At 38.2% G+C, this 21,838-nt stretch overlaps 1 protein-coding gene across 1 annotated transcript; it reads right to left on the reverse strand.

Annotated features, from left to right (window-relative positions):
* Nucleotides 1-20,802: 20,802 nt before the first annotated feature.
* LOC149223048 (uncharacterized) lies at nucleotides 20,803-21,459 on the reverse strand. Its single transcript, XM_089387769.1, has one exon. The coding sequence runs from the start codon at nucleotides 21,457-21,459 to the stop codon at nucleotides 20,803-20,805; it is 657 nt and encodes a 218-aa protein (XP_089243895.1).
* Between the last annotated feature and the right edge of the window lie 379 nt (nucleotides 21,460-21,838).

The raw sequence follows: 21,838 nt of genomic DNA on the forward strand, positions 1-21,838 counted from the left end.
TTCCATATTGTGCATAAGCCATCGAAGGCACCCCAATATCTGATCACATGAATATCACAATTTTTCCATAAGTTTGGTAATTTTTAGAGGGACTCACATTCACCCATTTTCATTTATTAGAGCAGGAGGATTGTTTTTTTTTTTTGACAATAGCGGTTAATTTTATTTAGGGCGGCAAACAAGCTGCCGCATGCTCTTACATTACAGCGAAGTTAGAGACAGAGTCCTGAAGAAATCTGTTTGGGTTTGGGTTTGTTCGCCTCTCATCCGGAATTTTACCAGTCCGCCCGATGTTCGGAATCCGTGTTTTGAACGATTTGTCGACTTTGACCTGAATTCCCTCAGAGCTGGCTGTTGGACAGGGTGGAACAACGCACAGAGCCAGAGGACTTCCTTGGGCGAATCCTGATCTTGCTGTACATAAGGGCATCGGTGCTATTGATTGGTGGAGGAACCTGATTATCCACGTCTACTTTGGAGAGACTGCTTCTGCAACGAGGAGCTTCATCGCAGTTTTTGCATCGCACAGAGGTTGCTGCCTTTCGGAGATGAGAATCTCTGATTATGCTGAGCACGGCCTTCCGATTTGAATGTAAAGTAAAGATCAAAACTGGAGCTGAGTTGCCCCCTTGAAGGTCCTTTGTAGGCTCTTGAAAAGCAGGTACTCGACAGGAAACAGAGGCCATTGAAAGGAAGACTGAGATCCGGCCTGAGACCACCGATTTAATAGTTTGAATATACAGTGAGATGAGGTCTCGTAGAGCGGGGTAATGAGGAGAAAAGAGGTAGCCCTTAGATCAAATAGGATAGAAGGTCTGGTCAGCAGATGCATTAAGGAATGGAGCATGAAGATTCAATCGAGTTGACCACCAGAGATCTCCGAGTACAGAGGGAGCCAAAATTGGCCTCCATATCAGCTTGAGTGTTGAGATTCCTTAGAATGTGGAAGAAGGAAATTTTATTGAACTTGGGCAGTAATAGCCGGATTTTTTTTATAATAGTGGCTAAATGAACCAGATGGGAGGTCTTAGGGTAGAGCATTGCCTGGATGATAAGTCTAGAATCTCCAAAGACATTGAGAGAGAGGATATTTCTATTAATCGCCAGATTCAGCCCCTGCCACAGTGCAAGAGCCTCCGCTCTGTTGTTGGTTTCGATTCCCAGATCCCAATGGAACCGCAATTCTGGAGAACCTCCAGGACTCAGAAGAACTCCACCACTGCCAGCAACCCCAGGGTTTCCTTTAGAGGCCCCGTCGAAGAATAAACAGTGATCATCCAGGGCCGATCTCCACTTAATGAACTCCAGTTCTTCCAGCTAGAGCAGGAGGATTGTTATCCTTTCATTCTTGATTAAATATCTGACTTATGACATCCTTTTTTCCAAGCATAACCCCCTACAGTTCCATGACAACAACTTCATTATCTACTTAGAGATTTGGTGCCCCATAATGGGCTCTTGATCTGCCTTTCATGAGATTCTCGGTGACCTTAAAATGAGCCAGATATATCACCATTTGGGCACCCATTTCTTTATGTTTTTTTAGTTTTCTCATTACTTACCTCTCTATTCATTTTTCTTCCTGCCATATGATGACATTGATATGGATCTTTTTCCCTTTTAGCCTTTGATTTCTCATCTGCTAAGCTTGCTATCAAACACAATATGTGCCTTGGGGACCAACAAGGAGTGAAAGTCCTCATTTATAGATTTTGAATGATCCTCTAACTACTCCACTGGGGCATCTTCCAAAGGTGAAATTCCTTTTGGGATAATATTTCTGGAAGGTTTAGGGTGGCCTTGTAGAATTTCCTTTTCAGCTTCCTTAGCAAGGATTTTCCTTCTTCTATTAGTTGATTCAAAGACTTAAATTATTTTGATCCAAATTTTTTTTGTTGATTCTTGCCGAAGTTGCTTCACCCAATGTTGGGCTAATATTTTTGGATGACATTAGTCCCTTTCCTTTTAAGCCATTGGTTTCCCTCCCGGGGGGGTGTGCACTAATTTTTCTTGCCTAGGCCTCTTCTCCACTTTGGTTGTTGCCACTGGTTACTTTTTTTTTTTAATGTGTGGCTCACAAATACTAGAGATCGATAGCCGCTACATCCACATAAACTATTTGGGCAAATCCACATGAAGGGATCACTTCCCACTGGCTCATTAGCATAGCCTGGCCCTAAGAGTATCGACGAGAATTGACCCCATGACCTCACATTAACAAGTTACCTTCTTCTTGTTTCTTTTTCTATTCTTCTACTTTATTTTTTTAGTTTCGAGCAAAATGGAAATATTCGTGGTATGATTTGCAATTGAAAGGAAGTTGGTCATAATCCACTTCATAGATATGAGACTAATTATCTAGATTGGGATTTATGGCAGTAGGAAGGCCCTTATCGAGATCTACTTCAATGCAAATCCAGGCATAATATTGCTTCCCATCTTGTGATTTGCTATGGTTGATGTATTTTCCTAGAGCATTCCCATTAATCCTGAATGTTTCTTCATCCCACAAATGGAGTAGGGGGAAGGGAAGTTTAACCCAAACTGGGTCCACCAATGGAACATCACTTTTAGGGTTGAAATTCAAATGCCAGTGAAATTTAAAATTTGAATGCCAGTGAAATTCGAAATTCGAATGCAAGTGATTTTGAATATGAGATCCTTATATACCTTGCATTCAAACAGGAAGGTATAAAACCCCATTCACAAAAGATGTAGAGACCTTGTTTTTCATAGGAGGCCTCCAATCTTTTCCGACCCATAGTTTTAAAGAATATTGGGAGGTCCAAATTCCCATAAACTGGATAATAAAACCATAATATACAAGCTTGAGGGCCATAGACCTCAATTATGAAGCATGGACTTCAAACTCTGAGATCTCATTAAGATTCTTGACAAATTTTGAGGGTTTAGCTTTCTAAAAACGAGGCCCCCAAGCAAGAAAATTGTTAAAGGCTACTATATCTAGGGTTGGTGACAGGGAGAAGAAGAAGGCCCTCCCGAGCCTAGAGCTATAAGAGGTTGAAGCACTGACGCAACATGTGAATCATTGAGACATATCTATGTGGCTTCACACGACTTAAGGTAGGATATTACACACAAGTTCTTCCTTCCTGCTTGACTGGTAGGTGGGAGAAAAAATTCAATAGAATGGAACTAACCAAGACACTAACTCAGATAAGTAGGTTGGGATAAAGAAAGTCAGAAGTTAAGGTTACATGACCCCCAATCCCTTACTTGTTGATAATTCATTCTGTTCAACCTGGATAATCCATTCTATTGAGGAAACAAGCTATTTGGAATGATGAGGGAAACAAAGCAACCTTGATCAATATATAAATAATTGTTGACCTCACATCTTGTAGATTGAGATACAACATCATAATAATATCGCTATTCTCGCCCATCAGAAATCATCGTAAAATTGTTTACTTGATTCATTTTTCTAAAGAAGATGAAGTAGAAGGAATAAATTTGAGATATATCTCTTTCCACTTTTTCCTCTAATCCATTGAAGAGAATAAAATATTTATAAATATTTACTTACATTGTAGTTGCTTTCCAACAGAAGTCTAATATCTTTATATTTTATCACTTCATTTATAATTCTTGTATCAAATATTATCATGTCATCTACAAAAAAAATATGGGTCAAATTGATGGTTCCTTTCACCTTAAAACCTTTTCTAGTCCCCTACCTTTTGGAAGCTATTGTTAAACTACTCAACCCTTTTATCACCGACAAGAATAGGAAACTAGGCATCCTTTCCTATGTCCCCTTGTGGCATACATAAATTTAGATAAATATATATATATATATATATATATATATATATATATATATATATATATATATATATATATATATATATATATAAGCACTATAAAGGTAGTTGAGGATAGACAACCCATAATCCAATTTACAGATTGAACATTCATCTCAATTTGAATCATCAACAATCTTAAATAAAACCAACATACCTTATCAAAGTTCTTTGCCAAATCAATTTTCATTACCAAAGATGGAAGTATTTTTTACCTTCATCCTATACATGCCTTCTTGAGCTAAACCAATGACATTATGGATTTTAGTTTTGAAGAGGAAACCAAATCACTCTATTTATATAAACCCTAATAAGATAATGTTCAATCAATTTTCCAATATTATAGTTATTATCTTTTACATTGAGTTGCATAAATAAATTGGTATGTCACCTTCAAAAGATTACAAATCATTCTTTTTTGGAATCAAGGTTATGGGTGTTTCATTTAAGGCCTTTGGAAACTTTCAAGAGCTTCTAGATTCATCTCCTACTCTTATTAATTTATCCTTTAACAAATCCTAAAAGAAAAATAAAATTCTATTGTCCAAACATATAATCAGAGACATTTTCCTTCTCTCTCTCTCTCTCTCTCTCTCTCTCTCTCTCTCTCTCTCTCTCTCTCTCTTCCTACTTTGGTTATGAAAAATATCCACAAGTAACAAAATTCTAGTAATTGGCCTCATAGCTAAAATCTATAATGAGTCAAATCTTATTTTTATGGTTAGCTCATATTCACAACATTGATATATTGTAGGAGGGAACAAGGAAACGTACCTCAATGTTTAGATTCTATTTAGGCATCCCATTTCAAAGTGTCATGCTTTTGACTAGAACCTACTATTAATTCAATCTAAGCGCAAAGCCTCTAAGATTTGGAACTGCAATGCTTGAAGGGCGAGTTTCTATTAAAAGAACATAGTTTAAGAATTGAGAGATCAAGGAACGCCAAACACATTTTGATGAAAGATAACTCTTCAACTAAATAGAGAAAGTTGCGGGATTGTCCTTAATGTAGATAATATTACCATATAAACCATTGTCAAAATGATATGTAAATAAGTTTAATATTAAAAAAATAATATTAATAGCTGCTATGCAAGATAGTCCTTGTATATACCACTATAGCTATTTAATTGATTATAGATTGTGCAGAGAACGAAGAAAACTTCAAACAATGAAAGAAAAAATCTCTCTGCATAGTGAAAGCTTTCCCCACAAAACTCTTCGCACAAGCTTCAATGATAGTTTAATTGACAAGAAATGTTCTATGAAATTTTTGAAGAGGGGTATGCTTTTGGAAATTGTGATACTTTTAGAGATAGTGTTTGCTATAGTAGTGAAAAGAATTTGATTGTGCAGAGAAATGTGTTTTCTCTGCACTCCCGCACAAACATTCACTCATGTTGTGCAATTAAGTTTTTAATAATTTGAATATATAATTTAAAGTTGGATTCACTTAAGTTATACAATTAATTTTTTAATAACTTGAATATATAGTTTTATTTATGTTTTTGAAGTTGAAAAAGATCATAAAGGAACCATTTATCATGTCAAGCATAGGAATAATAAAGGATAAGTTAAGATTGGCTATTGTGTAAATTTCATTACTAGTTTTTGGTGGGTGGAGATGATAACCATTATGCATAGACTTTCATTGTGTGGAGGTTTTGATTGTGATAGTTCTTACTCTACACCTCTGCACAATAAAAGCCTCCTCATATCAATTATATTTTCATAGGTGAAAGCCTTCCAAAATTAGTTATGATATTACCCTTCAGTGTTCAGTTGTATTAAAAAGTTTCCTTTCAATATGGACCAAAAGTATAGTCAAGATGGTCGATGAATAAGCTAGAAAAACTCGACAAAGCTGAATAGCCTTGACATATTTTGTGTATTATTTATACGAAATTTTTATGGAACCATGTGATTGGAAATAATATCTCAATCATTGTATTTTTATATCATCTTTGCATTACCTAGAAGGTAAGCTAATTACACAAATTTTATGTGCTTTCTAAGGAATTGAATCCATGTTATTTTATTATAATTGATTTTTGGAAATTTTATAAAATTCTGACCGCTCACCAATATAGAAATTTATGCCACAAAGTAAACTGTAGAGAAGCTTTCAATAAAGTTTATGTGGACAAAACTCGAAAATTCGTGGCAATTGACAAATGAATTAAGTAATTCCTCATTGGAGGGTGTGCACTATGGCCAAAATATTTGGTTAGAGGGAAGAAGTTCTTTGTGCGGAAGTTCCTTCGCACAATGAAATTCCACACAACATTATTCTGCACAAAGACATAAGATCCTCTACATGTCATATTTACATTCAAAACACCCCAAAAAAATTCATACATGGTGAGAAGGTTGTGCAAAATGAGTTTGTGTGAAGAATGGTATTGTGTCGGGTGCAGAAGCTGTGTAGAATTAGCTCTCCTCTGCATCCTCACAATTTTAGACATTAATTTTGTAGTTAACTATTATAAGGTATTATTGTGCCCTCTATCTATATATCTGGATCGATATCCCCCTATCTATATATTTCCACGAATTGTCAAGTATCGTGAAACTAAGTTAAGCTTAGTTGTACATGCAATAACTAAGGATAATTAAAGCTAATTGAAGCTAAGTGTGCTTTATGTTATGTTAATGTGCACATGCACCACATGCAAGCACTAGAGTTAACTAACTAAATCCAAGTGCACACCACATGTAATCACTCAAGTTAACTAACTAAATCCAAGTGCACACCACATGTAAGCACTCGAGTTAACTAACTAAATCCAAGTGCACATCACATGCAAGAACTAGAGTTGAACTGAAGCTAATTAAGGCTAACTAGGTGCATGTACACCAACACCCCCCCTTAAGCATAACTTAGGTGAGTGTGATGCAAAATGAATGGGTCCCAACAACAAGGCCATTTTAGGTACCCATGTACAATGCATGAAAAAGAGGAAAGAGGGAAAACCCAGTGGGAACAACCCCCCCCCCCCTGCCCCAAAATATAATGCAAAAAGTAGAGAAAAGACAACTACTAGGCAATTGTGTCCTTCACCCCGAGACGATCTTGCAGAAATTGAAACTTCTGCTCAGTGAATGTCTTAGTGAAGATATTAGTAGTCTGCTCAAAATTGGGACAATATTGTAAATCAATGATCCCATCATGAATTAATTCTCTAATGAAGTGGATGTGGATCTCAATATGTTTGGTCCGCTGCCGCTACACTGGATCTATAAAAATGTTAGCGTACTTTGATTATCACACCATATGACAGTCAGACGATAGAAACTAATACAAAGCTCATAAATAAAATGTTGTAGCCAAATGGCCTGAATAGTGTCATTGATTGCTCCTCTGTACTCGACCTCTGTTGATGATAAAGCAATGAAAACCTACTTCTTGCTTAACCAACAAATTGGGCTAGATCTCAAACTAAGTACATAACTGGATCTGAATCTACGAACCCAAATAAATCCAAAGAACAATTTGCTGCATAATGAATCCCATAGGTGATTGTCCCTTGCACATATCAAAGGGCACACTTTGCAACTTTCCAGTGTAACTCATGTGGCTCTTGCATGTATCTGGAAACTGCTCCTATGGCATATGATAGTTCAAGATGGAAGTGACTGAGATAAATAAGATTCCTCACAAGATGATGGTACAACCTGCAATCAACTAATGGCGTGTCTTTACCATTTTCAAGCTTTATCCCTGATAAGAAATGTGTGGTTGCTGACTTGCAGTCACTCATGTGAAATCGTGCCAAATATCTCTAGCATATTTTGGTTGAGAAATGGTAATCCCATAACCACTCTGATTGATCTCTAGTCCAAGGAAAAATTTATCAAGCCCATATTTGTCATAGAAAACCTCTTATGCAATGTAGTTTTAATCTCAACAACGGCAGAAGCTGAACCACTTGTTATCAAAATATCATCTACGTAGAGTACTATGATCAACAAGGAGTCAATTTTCTTCAAAAATTAAACATTGGAATCATTAAATTTTGAGATAATAAATAGGAATCCATGTTTTCATACCATGCTCTAGGTGTCAGCTTGAGGCCATAGAGAGACTTCTTTAGTTTGCATACCAGAGATGAATTTTGCACGTATCCCTGCGTTTTCTCCATGCATATTTCCTCCTCAAGATCATCGTGAAGAAAGGCATTCTTCACATCCATATGATGCACCTCCCATCCTCTTGCTTCTGTAATAGAGATAGCTACTTGAATGGAATCCATTTTGGCCACTGGAGAAAAGGTCGCATCATAGTCAAAACCATGTACCTGTTGAAATTTTTTTGCCACCAACTGTGCTTTATATCGATTAACTTGGCCATCTGTTGCTTTCTTGGTCTGGTACACTGACTTGCACCTGACAAGTTTACGATTGGAAGGTAGCATAACTAGGTCCCAAGTTTGGTTCTCAATGAGAGAGTTTTATTCCTCATCCATAATTGCTTCCCATTCATGATGCTCAACTACTTTTGCATAAGTCTTTTGATTAGATGCATGTGTCATATAAGCATGAATGGGCATGCATGGCTCCATAACTAAGAGTTCTTGTGGAGCTTCCTCAAACTGAGGTATAGTGGCAGGATCATCTAAGAGATCACTCATGTTGTGCCATTTTTGTGTTGAAGGTGGTCGAGAATCTTCTGAACTGCATGAGGAAGTATTATCTTGATGTTCAAAAACTAGTGGTCCAACAGGTGTCACAAGAAAAGACTCATCTAGATCAGAATTTTGATCTAAAGTATCATCTGCATACTCATCAATTAGTGGTGAGGGAAACTTTGTAACAGGTTCATCTGGTGGTGCATGCAAAACATATTCTTCAAAATTTACACTACTTTCAATAAAGAGCTCTTCAAGAAGGAAGGGGGGAGAGAGATGGAGTTGGAAGGGGGAAAGAGAGGGAGGGAATAACAAAGACATTGAGAGATGGAGGTGGAGAGAGAGGGAGTGATAAGGGAGAGATGAAGATGGAATGAGGGAGAAAGGAGACGAGGTAAGGGAGAGAAAAGGAGAGGATAGAGATAAGGAAAGAAGGGGAAGAGAGAGACAGGGAGACATAGATATGGAGGTGGGAGATAGGGGGAGAGTGAGAAGGAGAGAGGGAGATAGTGACAAAGTTAGAGGGTGGAGAGAGAGTGTGTGCGTGAGAGGGGGAGAGACAAAGGGAGGTGGGAGAGAAAGGGAGAGAGAGAGGACTTGAGAGAGAGGAGAGAGGGAGGGGGAGAGAGAGATGGAGTTGGAAGGGGAAGAAAGACATACAGAGAGAAAGGTAGAGAGGGAGAGGGAGTGACAAGGTAGATATGGCGAGACGATGAGAGAGAGAGAGAGAGAGAGAGAGAGAGAGAGAGAGAGGAGGGGAAGAGAGAGAGGGAGAGGAAGAGGGAGGTAGAGAGAGATAGATACATATGGTGGGAAAGTGTATGTTTTGGGTGTGAGATGGAGAGACAAGGGGAGATAGAGATATAGATGTAGGGGGAGAGAGGGAAGAAGAGAGAGGCAAAGAGAGAGAGGGAGGAAGATTGATATATGGAGAGAGAGAGAGAGAGAGAGAGAGAGTATGTTTGGGGGCTCATATAGAGATATTGATGGAGGGGGTAGAGAGAGAGAGAGAGAAGGGGAAGAGATAGAGAGGGAGAGATAGATAGATAGATAAGTATATATGGAGAGAGAGTGTGTGTATGCAGTCTGATATAGATAGATAAAGAAGGAGAGACAGAGGGAGATAGAGATATAGATGGAGGGGGCAAGAGGGAATATGAGAGAGACAAATAAAGGGATGAAGGAAGATATATCTATATATATATATATATCGAGATCAAGAGAGAGAGAGAGAGAGAGAGAGGGGGGGGAATAAGGATAGATGGAGGGAGGTATAGATATAGATGGTAGGGGGGAGAGGGAAGAAGAGAAAGATAGAGAAAGGGAGGGAGAGGTGGAGAGAGAGACACACAGGAGAGAGGGAGGGGGAGAGAGAGAAGGAGAGGGGGAGGGAGATAGACACAAAATGAAAGGTGGAGAGAGGGAAGAAGAAAGAGACACATAGAGACAAATACAAACATAGAAGTTAGATCTAGAAAGTCATGAATATTTTGGTTTTTCATTAAAATAGATGTATTAATTTTAGTGTAGTTATTGATTTTTAATCCTATTTAATCACTTGCACTAGATGAATTGATTTCAGTGTATATGTTGATTTCTAATCCTATTTAATACCTTACACTAGATGCATTGATTTCAGTGTAGATGTTTATTTCTACTCCTATTTGATTGCTTGCACTAGATGCATTAGTTTCAATGTAGATATTGATTTCTAATCGTATTTGATCGCTTGCAACAGATGTATTGATTTTATTGTAGATGTCAATTTCTAATCCTATTTAATACCTTATACTAGATGCATTGATTTCAGTGTAGATGTTGATTTCTACTCCTATTTGATTGCTTGCAATGGATGCATTGGTTTTAGTGTAGATATTGATTTATAATCCTATATGATTGCTTGCACTAGATGCATTGATTTTAGTGTAGATGTCTATTTCTAATCCTATTTAATACCTTACACTAGATGTATTAATTTAAGTGTAGATGTTGATTTCTACTCCAATTTGATTTCTTGCACTAGATGCATTGGTTTCAATGTAGATATTGATTTCTAATCCTATTTGATTGCTTGCACTAGATGCATTGGTTTTAGGGTAGATGTTGATTTATAATCCTATTTTATTGTTTGCATTAAATGCATTGATTTTAGTGTAGATCTTGATTTCTAAGCCTATTTGATTGTTTGCACTAGATGCATTGATTTTAGTGTAGATGTTGATTTCTAATTTGATGCAACTAGATGTATGATGTACATTAATTTCAAAGTAATTAGATTAATAGTGTGCAATGATTTTAGAGTAAGCACATCTCCACCCCCTCCATGTATATCTGTATCTCCCATTGTATCTCCTTCTTTATCTCTCTATCTCACCCCCTAAACATACACAATCTCTCTCCATATCTCTCTCTCTCTCTCTCTCTCTCTCTCTCCCTCCCTTTTCCACTCCCTCACTCTCTCTTCCCCTTCTCTCTCTTTCTCTCTCTAACACTCTCTCCATATTTATATCTCTTCCTCCCTCCATGTCTTTGCCTCTCTCTTCTTCCCTCTCTCCCCACCTCCATCTATATCTCTATCTCACCCCTAGAACATACAAGTTGTCTCTCAGTGTGCGCACATAAACATTATTCATGACGTGAATTGAATTCTTTGTTACAATAATTCAACCATAAATATAATACTTGAATTTCCATCCTAAATAAAATGTTCACATACCCAAAATGTCTTCTTCTTAAAACTGTATACTATTTGTAATTGGATACATTCTTAATATTCCCATTTTCCATCATTCAACATTGTTAATCACTTTGCATTCAAATGCGGTAATATAAAATAACTAATATGTGCGACAATAAGAATAGTAGAATAAAATAATTTCAGATTGATCGCAATGAAGATTGTTTGTAATTCACCATATTCTTATTATTCACATTCTCTATCATTCAACATTATTACATTGTCACTTTGCACTTAAAATTTTTATTTCATCATTTTTCATCATTCAAGTTACTAACACAGTCTCTCATTTCAACAAACAGGTAACTAAGCAAAGTTAAAGTTAAATTGACCAAATTAATATTAGATATATTTAGCATATTTAAAATGATCCAAAAAAATTATATGTTCAACAAATTTTGTATGACTACACACTATTGAAACCAGCCTAGATCCATTTTAACCTCGGATATATCAAGCGCCGAGAGGGATCAAATCTCTCGAGGTGCAAACATTTCCTCAAGTTTTGCACTAAAAAAATAGGTCTGCACCTCAAGAGATTTGATCCCTCTCGACGCTTGATAGATCGGGGTTAAGATGGATATAGGCTGGTATAATATATGGAGCATTTATGCCTGAAGTATGCCATAAAATTGCTTTTGTTTGGTTAAGAGCTTGTTTTCCTTGGACATACTGAAACATGTTAACGACCCAAGCTCTAAAGATATCTGGTAGGAGGGAAAATCTGCCCTCTTACAAACCACTAGTGGGTCATTCCAAGTGGTTTGATTTTCTTTGAATCACAGTGACCATAGATGATTGTCCTTACTACTAATTTGACAACTGAATTATGATAATTGTTCCTATTGTTATAAAAACATGTAAAAAAACATGTTTCCTTTCTTTCTTTATTTTTCCATATTTATATTTATTTTTTATAAAAATATAGCAACATCAAACACAACGTTATAAATTATTCCAAATACATTGTTCCAAATATTCTAATCTATTATTTAAGAGCAGCAACACAATCGAATGTTAAAATAAACAAATCTCTTTCATTTTACAAATATGAAGATCTAAATATCAACAACATAGGGCAAGAATCTATGTATGTAAAAGTAGGGTCTCTAATGAATGCAATGAAGAGAATGCAATTATCCATGTTACACATTGGGCACTGTCCAATATCTAACATGGAAGGGAGGTTTTAAAAACATGATGATGATAAAGAACCATTATAAATTATGTTTCCAAGGTGCATAAAACCTTAATCATTATCATCTTACACAAAACGCTCAATGTTGTTAGGCTAATGCATTTTAGCATTATCGTTTTATATCACCTTAATCATTATCATCCTACACAAAACATTTGATGTGACTTGGCTAACGTGCTTTAGGATTAAACTTTTATCAATAATTAACGAATTAATATCATGACCCCTTGACCCATTGGAATCGCATTTCACCCGTGGAACATTTTACTTACGGGAAGGGAAGGGTTTTATATTTTTGCTTTGAAAATTATTGAAATTTTGGTTATATTTTTATTAAATTTGGTAGAAATTTTTCTAAATCCAAGTTATAGTTGTCAAACTTCAATATTTTGGGTGTTTTAGAGGTTTTTGATGGTGTTGAATCCATTTCTACCATCAAAAACAAGATTCAAAAATTGCCACTGTAAGATTTTTTGAAAATTTTTTGCCCGAATTCCAACCACTATTAGTCATCCAGAAAATTCCTCCACATCCATAAACGACTCCTTTTATAACTCATCAAACTAACGTAAAATTTTAATCCATAATTATATTCTTGAGATGTTTAGATCTTAATAATTATTATTATATACAAAACACCCGTATAAAAAACACTCAATGTGATTGTGTTAAAATGTCATTTATGTCTAAGTAATTAATAAATGAATATTGATATTTGCATAGGTAATTAAACACATCATTGAAACATCATTATTATTAAATGTGGTGTGTTAATGTATTTTATAACAAAGTTTTAGAGGTAATTAATGAGTATTGATTTTTGCATGAGTCATTAGAAACATCATTATTAGTACTTGCCAAAATAGGTATTACCATAATTGTTATGATGGTAAATTTTATTAATTTATAATTTGTATGCTAAGGTTTTTATAATTATTTATTTTTTATAATTATTTATTTATTATTATTATTATTTAAAAGTAATATGTTTTTTCTAATTATTTATTATTATTATTATTTTAAATAAGATGTTTTTTAATTTGATTTTTTTAAGTAATATGTTTTATTATTTTTTAATTTTGTGAATGGAATATTTTATTGTTCAATTTTTTTGATGTGACATTATTCTTTTGATATATACATTTTTTAAAGTTATTTATCAAAATAAAAATATCAAATATTGATAAAACATATTTTTATAAATTATATTATTAGTTATTTTGGAGGCTATGCTCTATGACACTACAATTTAGGGATTCTAATTTTATGACAATATGGCCTAGGGATTCTCTATTCTATGGTCACTACATAATAGGGGTGTTGTAGTTTAAAGACTTTGCAGGTTATGTTCATTCTAGGGGCATTGTGATATTGGGTGGATATCAAAGATACCTTTTCTCATGGTGACTTGTGTGCATCTAAGCAACAAGCTCTCTGAAGATCGTACTTGAAGAAAATAATTCCTTCAACACGACAACTCTAGCTTATGAATCTGGATATAGATTTATATTTGCATAAACCTAGACAAACACCAATATTTGTTTGGGGTTTCTAACCTATATGTTTGTGAACCAAGCCAAGCCATGCATCTAACCATCATGTAATAGGTGAGCATCCAATAGACCAATAACATAGCACCACTTGTAGAATTAGAGGATTCATAATCAATTAGAGAATGAATCATTAATGACTTGGCCATGCCACACTTCTTTAATGAAAGAAGAAAAATATTAGCATGTGAAGTTCTCTCATTGAAAGGAAAAGAATTGAGCCTTATAATTTAGCTGCTTCAAAAGCCAAACTACATAGAAGTAAATGTTTATGGAATAAATTAAGGGTTCAAAAAATAACTTTACGAACAATTTTGAATGCTTTGTGGTAATTCAACAAAGAAATTCGAAATATTAAGGATTTTGAGATTACGTTTGACAACAGATTTGTGTTGACCCTTTTGGTTTTGCAATACTCTTTGCCTTGGCCTTCATTATAACATGCATTAATTAATCAATCCAATTGATTAATACTACACACTAAGTGGAAATAGATTTTAGAGATTTGCAAAGTGAAATATTTATGTCATGGGGATTAGGAAGGGTCATTGTGGCTTCTGTCTTCCATGCTAATTCTAACTTGATATGAAAATGTTCTTCCACGATTTTCATACAAGGCCATGACTTCGCCATATATATCTTTAATGACTCTTTCCTTTCAAATCTTACAACAAGACATGGAAAAGTAAGGGACATGCTTAAAACAATCCTACCAAGGCTATGAGTTGCTTCTCCATCCCCCTAGTACTATTTATTTTCCTTGACATTTATAAAGAAATACATTTTCTTTAACATTAATTAGAACAAAATCATCAACCAAGCATGAGTTTGTTATTTCTCCACTCCTTATGAGTTAATAATTTTATGTCTTTTGTTGCTATGCATTAGGGGTCTTAGTGCCTCCATGTTATTAGTTTTGTGATCAACCTCCATAAGTAGGAGTAGGTTATTATATATATATATATATATATATATATATATATATATATATATTAACTAAAACGGTTAATATATTTATAGATCAATGGTTGGGTCGTAGCCTAATCAGCCGACATTACATGGAAGCTTTGAGTTCACAAATCCTTACTACGCCTCACAATCTTTCCTTCTCAGTTTTGAGACTTGAAGGAATTTCGCATCGGCGAATGTAGTTTACAAAGTGGCGGCCTTAAGACATAAAAGGGTGTGATTTGTGATCCCCGAGTAATCGCATCGGAGAAGAGCTGTTGGCGATGTCGAATGAAAGACCAATTCTTTTAGCGATGCAATCGGCCTCCAATGGTTAAGGCCCCTAAATACTTATCGGGACTTTTAAAACCCTCTTATTAATCTTCGTTACCCCTTAACCACGTATAAGTAACCTTTTCCTTTCTTAACATTGGTTATATATAAATAACACGTAAAAAACTTCCATCGGCACTATTTCCTTATAAACCATTATAAAGGAAATATCCACAAAACAATCCTTTCCGCCTTAGTACGGTCTTGACACACTTTTCGAGGATCCACCTTTATCACAATCGGGTATCGGCTCCTCCACGGCTCACTTTACAACACACCTCCTCCGCATCCGATATGCGATTGAGCTGTCGGACTTCAAACTTTATAAACTCGCGCACATAACTACATTGGGTCCGCACCCATCGACCCTTCGCATTATCGCGTGACGCTTCCATACCCCGATCCCCGATTGACCAACTTGCATATTAAACCTCCACCGTTGATCTACTCTTATTAGATCCGACAGTTCACATTTGTTTCAGGTTGACAACACACACGGGGGTTAACCTCCCGATAAAGTGGTTTCCCCTCACTCCTCGGTTGCTATGTGTCCTCCGATTAGTGGAATCAGAGCCAAGTCCTCGATACCACTTACCACTGATTTGCCACCAGAAATACCACTTGAGGTTATAAATCCACCTTTTCACTGCATTAACTCTTGCGCTCTTTCACATGCGATGACCCTTAATCTGATCCATCAGTCAGTTCCGATAGTTCCTTGAGGTTCCTCTGTTGTTTATTCTGGACCGTTGATCACTGAGATCCAACGGTTACTCAGGGCAAATTTTTATTTGCGTAGTGCTGTTGAGCTATGGTATGGCGATCCACACTGGCTCTTCTGAGATTTTTTTGAAAAACCCTTGAGTTGGATAGCATCCCTCATTTGCTTTGATATATGCCTCCTTGTTTGAGCTGCGGATGATGTGAAAGAAGGAGGAAGAGGTAAAAAAAACCAGCGGGCCCCGCAACCTCTCGAGAGTATTGTTGAGAGCTAGATTGCTAAAGTGATCCTCTGAGTTTAATGTCTTTATCAAGAGCTCTGAGTCCCTGAAGACCTGAAGAGCTTTGTGTCCATGCTCCTATGCGATCTGGCAGCCTTTAAGAAGCCCGAGAATTTCGGCCTGATTGTTTGTGCTTTGTCCTAGTCCCCAGCTGTAGCTATCTATGCGAGAGTCGTCCTGAGAGTAGAACACTCCACCTGCACCAGAGATCCCTAGATTTCCTTTAGCAGTGCCATCGAAGAAAACGGTTACCTTTCCTTACTTCCTCCACTAGGTTTGGAACTCTGCATCCAATGTTCTAATGTGCCAAGCAAGATTGAATGTGGGGTGAGTAGGTACTTTCTTGTTGTCCCGAACGAGAAGGGTTCCCAGCCATCTTCATTCTTCAGTTGTGAGGGTATCGTCTAACTTGCTAGAGTAGTTCCCTAGAGCTTCCATCAAGGACGCCTTAGCTCTGGCAATCACTGACAAGGGAGAGGACGTTACATTGTTGAATATACAGTTATTTTGGGCAAGCCAGAGCTTCCAGCAAATAACTTGGGAATGGAGTGCCAGATCCAATTCCATAGTGATTGTGCGCTGAGAGTCTTAGGGTACCTTGCAGTCCAGGTGGAGAAGAGTTCCATGACTGTACATTGGAGAGGGGCGGGTGCATTAAGACCGTGGGGGGAAAAATTCCATACCGATTGGGCAAAGACGCAACTTACAAAGAGGTGGTCCACGTTTTTAGATGCCAATCTACACAAAATGCACCAATGCAGCCTTATAATGCCTCTATGGGCAAGATTTTCACCTGTCAACACTTTCCTGTGAATAAGTAACCAAGTGAAAAAATTCACCTTGGAGATTTCATATGCGTCCCATGTGCGCTGCTTGATGGAAGGGTTGAGAACTTGATTTTGCGTGGATTGCAAGGTTGCAAAGCCAAGCGCAGGGGTGTAGACTCCTGTCTTCCCCCATCTGCAGAGATCAGATGCATGTAAGTTAGAGGTGTTGAGCCCTTCAGCTTATCCAAGAGAAAGTGCTTTTGGTGAAGTAAATGTGCTGGTAGGTTGGGGAAGACCCAGTCTTCCCAGTTCCCCTGACTGTCCCAAGCAGAAATGTCGGCAAGATTGTGCAAGCCGTGCTGGGAGAGCCAGTCACGGAGATTAGCTAACTCCACTATGTGTTCAAGGGGGGAACTGCCCATGATTTTATCTTGCCATATCGTAATATTTGCTCCATTTCCAGGCACCCTGTAAAGCTGGTTTTGGAAGGTGGCAAGCCCTTTTCTACATAGGTTCTAAAGCGGCGTGCCTTTGGGAACACTATCCACTTGGAGGTTTCTCAATGAGGCTCCTTTGAATTATTTATTCCAGAGTAGTTGGCTGACTGGATGGTGTTTATTGGAGTAGAGCTACCAAAGGATTTTTCCACCTAAGGCAATGTTGGCTAGGCCAGGGTCTCTAATCTAGAGACCTCCTTCCAGCTTTTGCCTTTTCACTGTGTCCCAACTAAGTAAGTGAAATTTCCTCTCATTTCCTTTACCTCCCTGCCATAGGAATTTTCTGAGCAGCTGTGAAATCTGATCTGTGATTGTCTTTGGAGCTAGGAGGAAGGAGGCCTATTAGATAGGGAGAGAGGAAAGGACAGACTTTATGAGGATTAGCTTGCTAGCATAGTTGAGCCACTGCCCTCCCCAAGAAGCTATCTTGGTTTTGATATTGTTGATGGTTTCAATCTATAGTGAGGCTCGGTTAGATCCCAGGGTTAAAGGCAGTCCCAGGTATTGTATTTTGTCCCAGGAGGCATAGCCCGGAAAGTCTAGGATTCTAGCAATTCGAAGTATGGTTTGTTGCTCTGTATTCCAACTGTACACTGCATTTTTTATTTTATTAATAAGAACTCCTGAAATGATACAGAAGCTTTGCAAGGACCCATTGAATTCCTTTGCTATTCATGTGGAGGATCCTCCCAACAGTAGAGAATCATCTGCGAACAAGGCATGGTTGATTGGTTCTAAACCAGTGGTCGGTCGGATGCCCGGGAGAGTACCTTTGTTTCTTTCTGCTATCAGTTTCCTGCTCAAGGTGGCTGCCATTATTATGTACAGAAAGGGAGATAGCGGGCATCCTTGCCTTATCCCCCTTGAAGCTTGGAAATAAGAGGCAGTTCGGCCATTTACTAGTAGGGCGATCCAAGTTTTTCCAGTGCAGGCCTTGATCAGGTTCACAAAAGCTGGGCTAAATCCAAAGGAGAGGAGAACTTTGTAAAGAAATGAAAGTTTTACCCGATCAAAGGCGTTGGTCATATCCGACTTGATCAACTTCCCTTGCTTCTTCCTCTAGTGACTGGAATACATGGATTCCTGAAAAAGTATCACATTATCCAAAATATGTCTTCCTGCTACGAACCCTACTTGATTGGGAGAAATGAGCTTACTTAGCAGGGGTTTAATTCTATTTGCGAGCAATTTAGCAAGAATTTTGTAAGAGACATTACATAAAGAAATGGGTCTAAATCTGTCAAAGGTAGTTGGATTCACTTCTTTGGGTATTAAGGCAAGAAAGGTGGATTTGGTGCTTCTAACCACTTTTGGCTTTTTCTGAAAATCCTTTGCCATTGTTAGTAGGTCAGATTTGATGATTGTAAAATAAGCTTTGTAGAAGTGTGCTGAGAAGCCATCTGGGTCTGGGGCTTTATCAGTCTCCATGTCCCATATTACATTACTGATTTCTTCCTCAGTGAAGGGCTTCATAAGATTTGAGTTATTCTCCTCATTAACCAAGGAAGGGAGTTGGGAGAGGAAGTCATCGGAGATTGCCTCATCTCCCGTTCCATCCTTTGTATATAACTGCTGAAAGTGAGTTTCAACAGCTTCTTTAACTTGGGTAAAACCTTTGGCGACTGTCCCATCTGCTGAGGTGATTTCTGAGATGTGATTCCGGGAGAGGTGGGCTCTAAACTTCCTGTGGAAGAAGGCTATGTTTCGGTCACCTGCTTTCTACCATAGGCTTCGGGACTTAAGCCGCCAAAATTCTTCCTCTTTTCTGAAGGAGCTGAAAGAAGCAATTTGGGCAACTTGTTCTTTCTCCAATTCTTGCGTGGTTATGTCTTTGCCCTCCATCTCCAACTGTAAATCTGCTAACTGTTTGACAGTTTCTTTTCTATATGTGTTGAAGGTGTTGGGAGGCGTTTTGACCCACTCTTTCAGAGCTGCTTTGGTTGCTTTCAATTTTTTCTCCCATACATAACTAGGTGACCCAGTGACTGTGATATACCAAGCCTTGGAAACAACTTCCATAAACCCTTCCTACTCTATCCACAAAGGGCTGAAGCGGAACGGTATAGGCCCCAGGTTTTCTTCCTCATCCAGTTGTAAGAGGATGGGTTTATGGTCCGAGGTGAGCTTTGGTAGGATTCTCGATGATACTATTCTCTTATCCATCAAAAGAGTGCTCTGCACTAGGAATCTGTCGAGTCGGGCTGAGATGTGTGTTGCCCCTGTTCTGTTGTTGGTCCAAGTGTATCTCCCCTTCTTGGGTTTAAGATCATGAAGATCCCATTGCTGAATTATGTCCTCCACAAGGGGTAGCAATGGATCTCTGCTATTGTTACCCCCTCTTTTTTCTTTTGGGTGAAGAAGGATGTTTAGATCTCATGCTATTACAATGTTCATGGAAGAATAGTTGTCTACAAAATCGAGAAGTGTTTGCCAACACTCTTTTTTCTCAAGGTAAAGAATAGGAACATAAAGACTAAACATTGTGAAAGTGAGCTTACTTGCTTTATGTCGAAGCTTGGTGTAAATCCAATGTTGAGTCTTGAAGGAATTCTCTAGCTGGAACAATTCCTCCATCCAGACCGTGGCAAGTCCCCCTAAGGTTCCCCTTGCACTTACGGCCATCCCAGCTTTGGTCTTCCAGTTTGTTCTTCTTAACTCTAGAAGGGCTTCCCCTTCAATTTTTGTCTCTTGAAGCATGAGGATCTCTAGGGTTTCTATTTTCATGAGATCTTTAACAGCTGCAGCCTTCATGGGTTTCCCCAAGCCTCTACAGTTCCAAGAGACTATACGCATCATTTATTTGGGGTGGTGGAGGAGAGGCCTCCCTTTGGTGGTCGGCACTGATATTTCGACTTATGGACATTTCTAGAGTGGATTGACTTCCTTGCATTTTTTGCCTCTCTGCTTCTTCCTCTCTTCCTTCCTTGAGGAATTTCCTCCCTGCCCACTTCGAGGGCCTTTCAAATGTCTCCTCTTCCGATGAGCCTGTCAGTTCTGAGGGATTCTTTCTTATCATGTCTGCATAAGAGGATGGCAAAGCGCCTCTTTCTAGGGAGTTGGTTTGGGCAGGGGAAACCCTTGCGTTTCCTTCCTCGATTAATGGGGGATTGGCTTGATGTTCTGCGTCACTTGCTATAATAGGGGATTCGTCCTATGTGTTGAGAGCTGCAAAGGAATTTGAGGGAAGACCTATTCTAGGGGGTACTTCCCCTTCCAGTTGTAGCTCTATGGATGGCACAATGGGTCCTGCTTGAGCCCCTTTCCCTCTCGGTTTACTGTGCTGCTTTGATGAGGTCGTCTTCTGCACTGTTGTCCATTAGTCTCCTTTCATTTTCTTTGCTTCTTCCTCAATTTTCCTTTTACAGTTTCTTGCAAAGTGCCCGTATCCATGGCAATGCTTGCACTTGAAAGGCAGTTGCTCGTAATCCAGTTCTTGCACATGAGACCATTTTGCCACTGTTAGTTTTATGGCTTTTGGAAGCCCAACTTCCAGATCAACCTCGACACAAATTCTGGCACAGGAGTATTGTCCCTTCCTGTCTGCTCTGTCAATGTATTTTCCAAGGGTGTTTCCGATGGTTTCTAAAGTCTTCGGACTCCAACAGTGCAAGGGTAAATGAGGGAGGCGCACCCAGACAGGGACAGTCGAGGGCACATCTTGGGCTGGATCAAAGTCTGGTGTCCATTTGTTCAGGTACAGACCCTGGGGACCCATGAAGTATGGCCCGTTTCTAAAGATGAGGTTCCTATCTTCAATGCATTCAAAAATGAAAATGAAATAACCCTTACTGACGAAGTGGCATTTTATTCCTTCTGAAACCAGCGGTCTCCAGTTGCGTTGCACCCACGATTCGATGGCTCTTGGTGATGGCCATAACCCAGTGAATTGGCCGATGAGTCCTCTTTCTGCGATATTCAGGGCAACACGATAGGGTTCTTCAGCTGGAAGAGCGATGATCGGGATTGCTTCCATCTTCTTGATGAACTTCTACTGGGAAGCTAAAATTGGGTGCTTGCTGCAGTCGCCCACCAGCTGCTTAAAGGCTAGGAGGGAGGGAGGGAGGGAGGAGGAAGGCTCAGAGCCTCCCTCTGAAGCCATGGTTGTAAGGAGGGGTCGTAGGGGGGCGCTCACAGAGGTAGCAGTGGTGCGCGGGAAGATAGTACTAAAGGATAGTGGCATAAAGTAGGCTATTATATTTTAGAATGGTATCTTATAATGAAAATTAGAAGAAATTTACAATGGAAAAATATTTTATTTTTACATAGACTGATAAAATTAGAATTGTATTCCATAATTTTGCTATGAGGATATATACATCAACCTCCATGCTATAATAAACACTACCAAAACA

The sequence above is a fragment of the Pinus tabuliformis genome, chromosome Q, assembly GCF_031772625.1.
Source record: "Pinus tabuliformis cultivar Carrire ecotype Pingquan chromosome Q, CPIR1, whole genome shotgun sequence".
Taxonomy (NCBI): Eukaryota; Viridiplantae; Streptophyta; class Pinopsida; order Pinales; family Pinaceae; genus Pinus; species Pinus tabuliformis.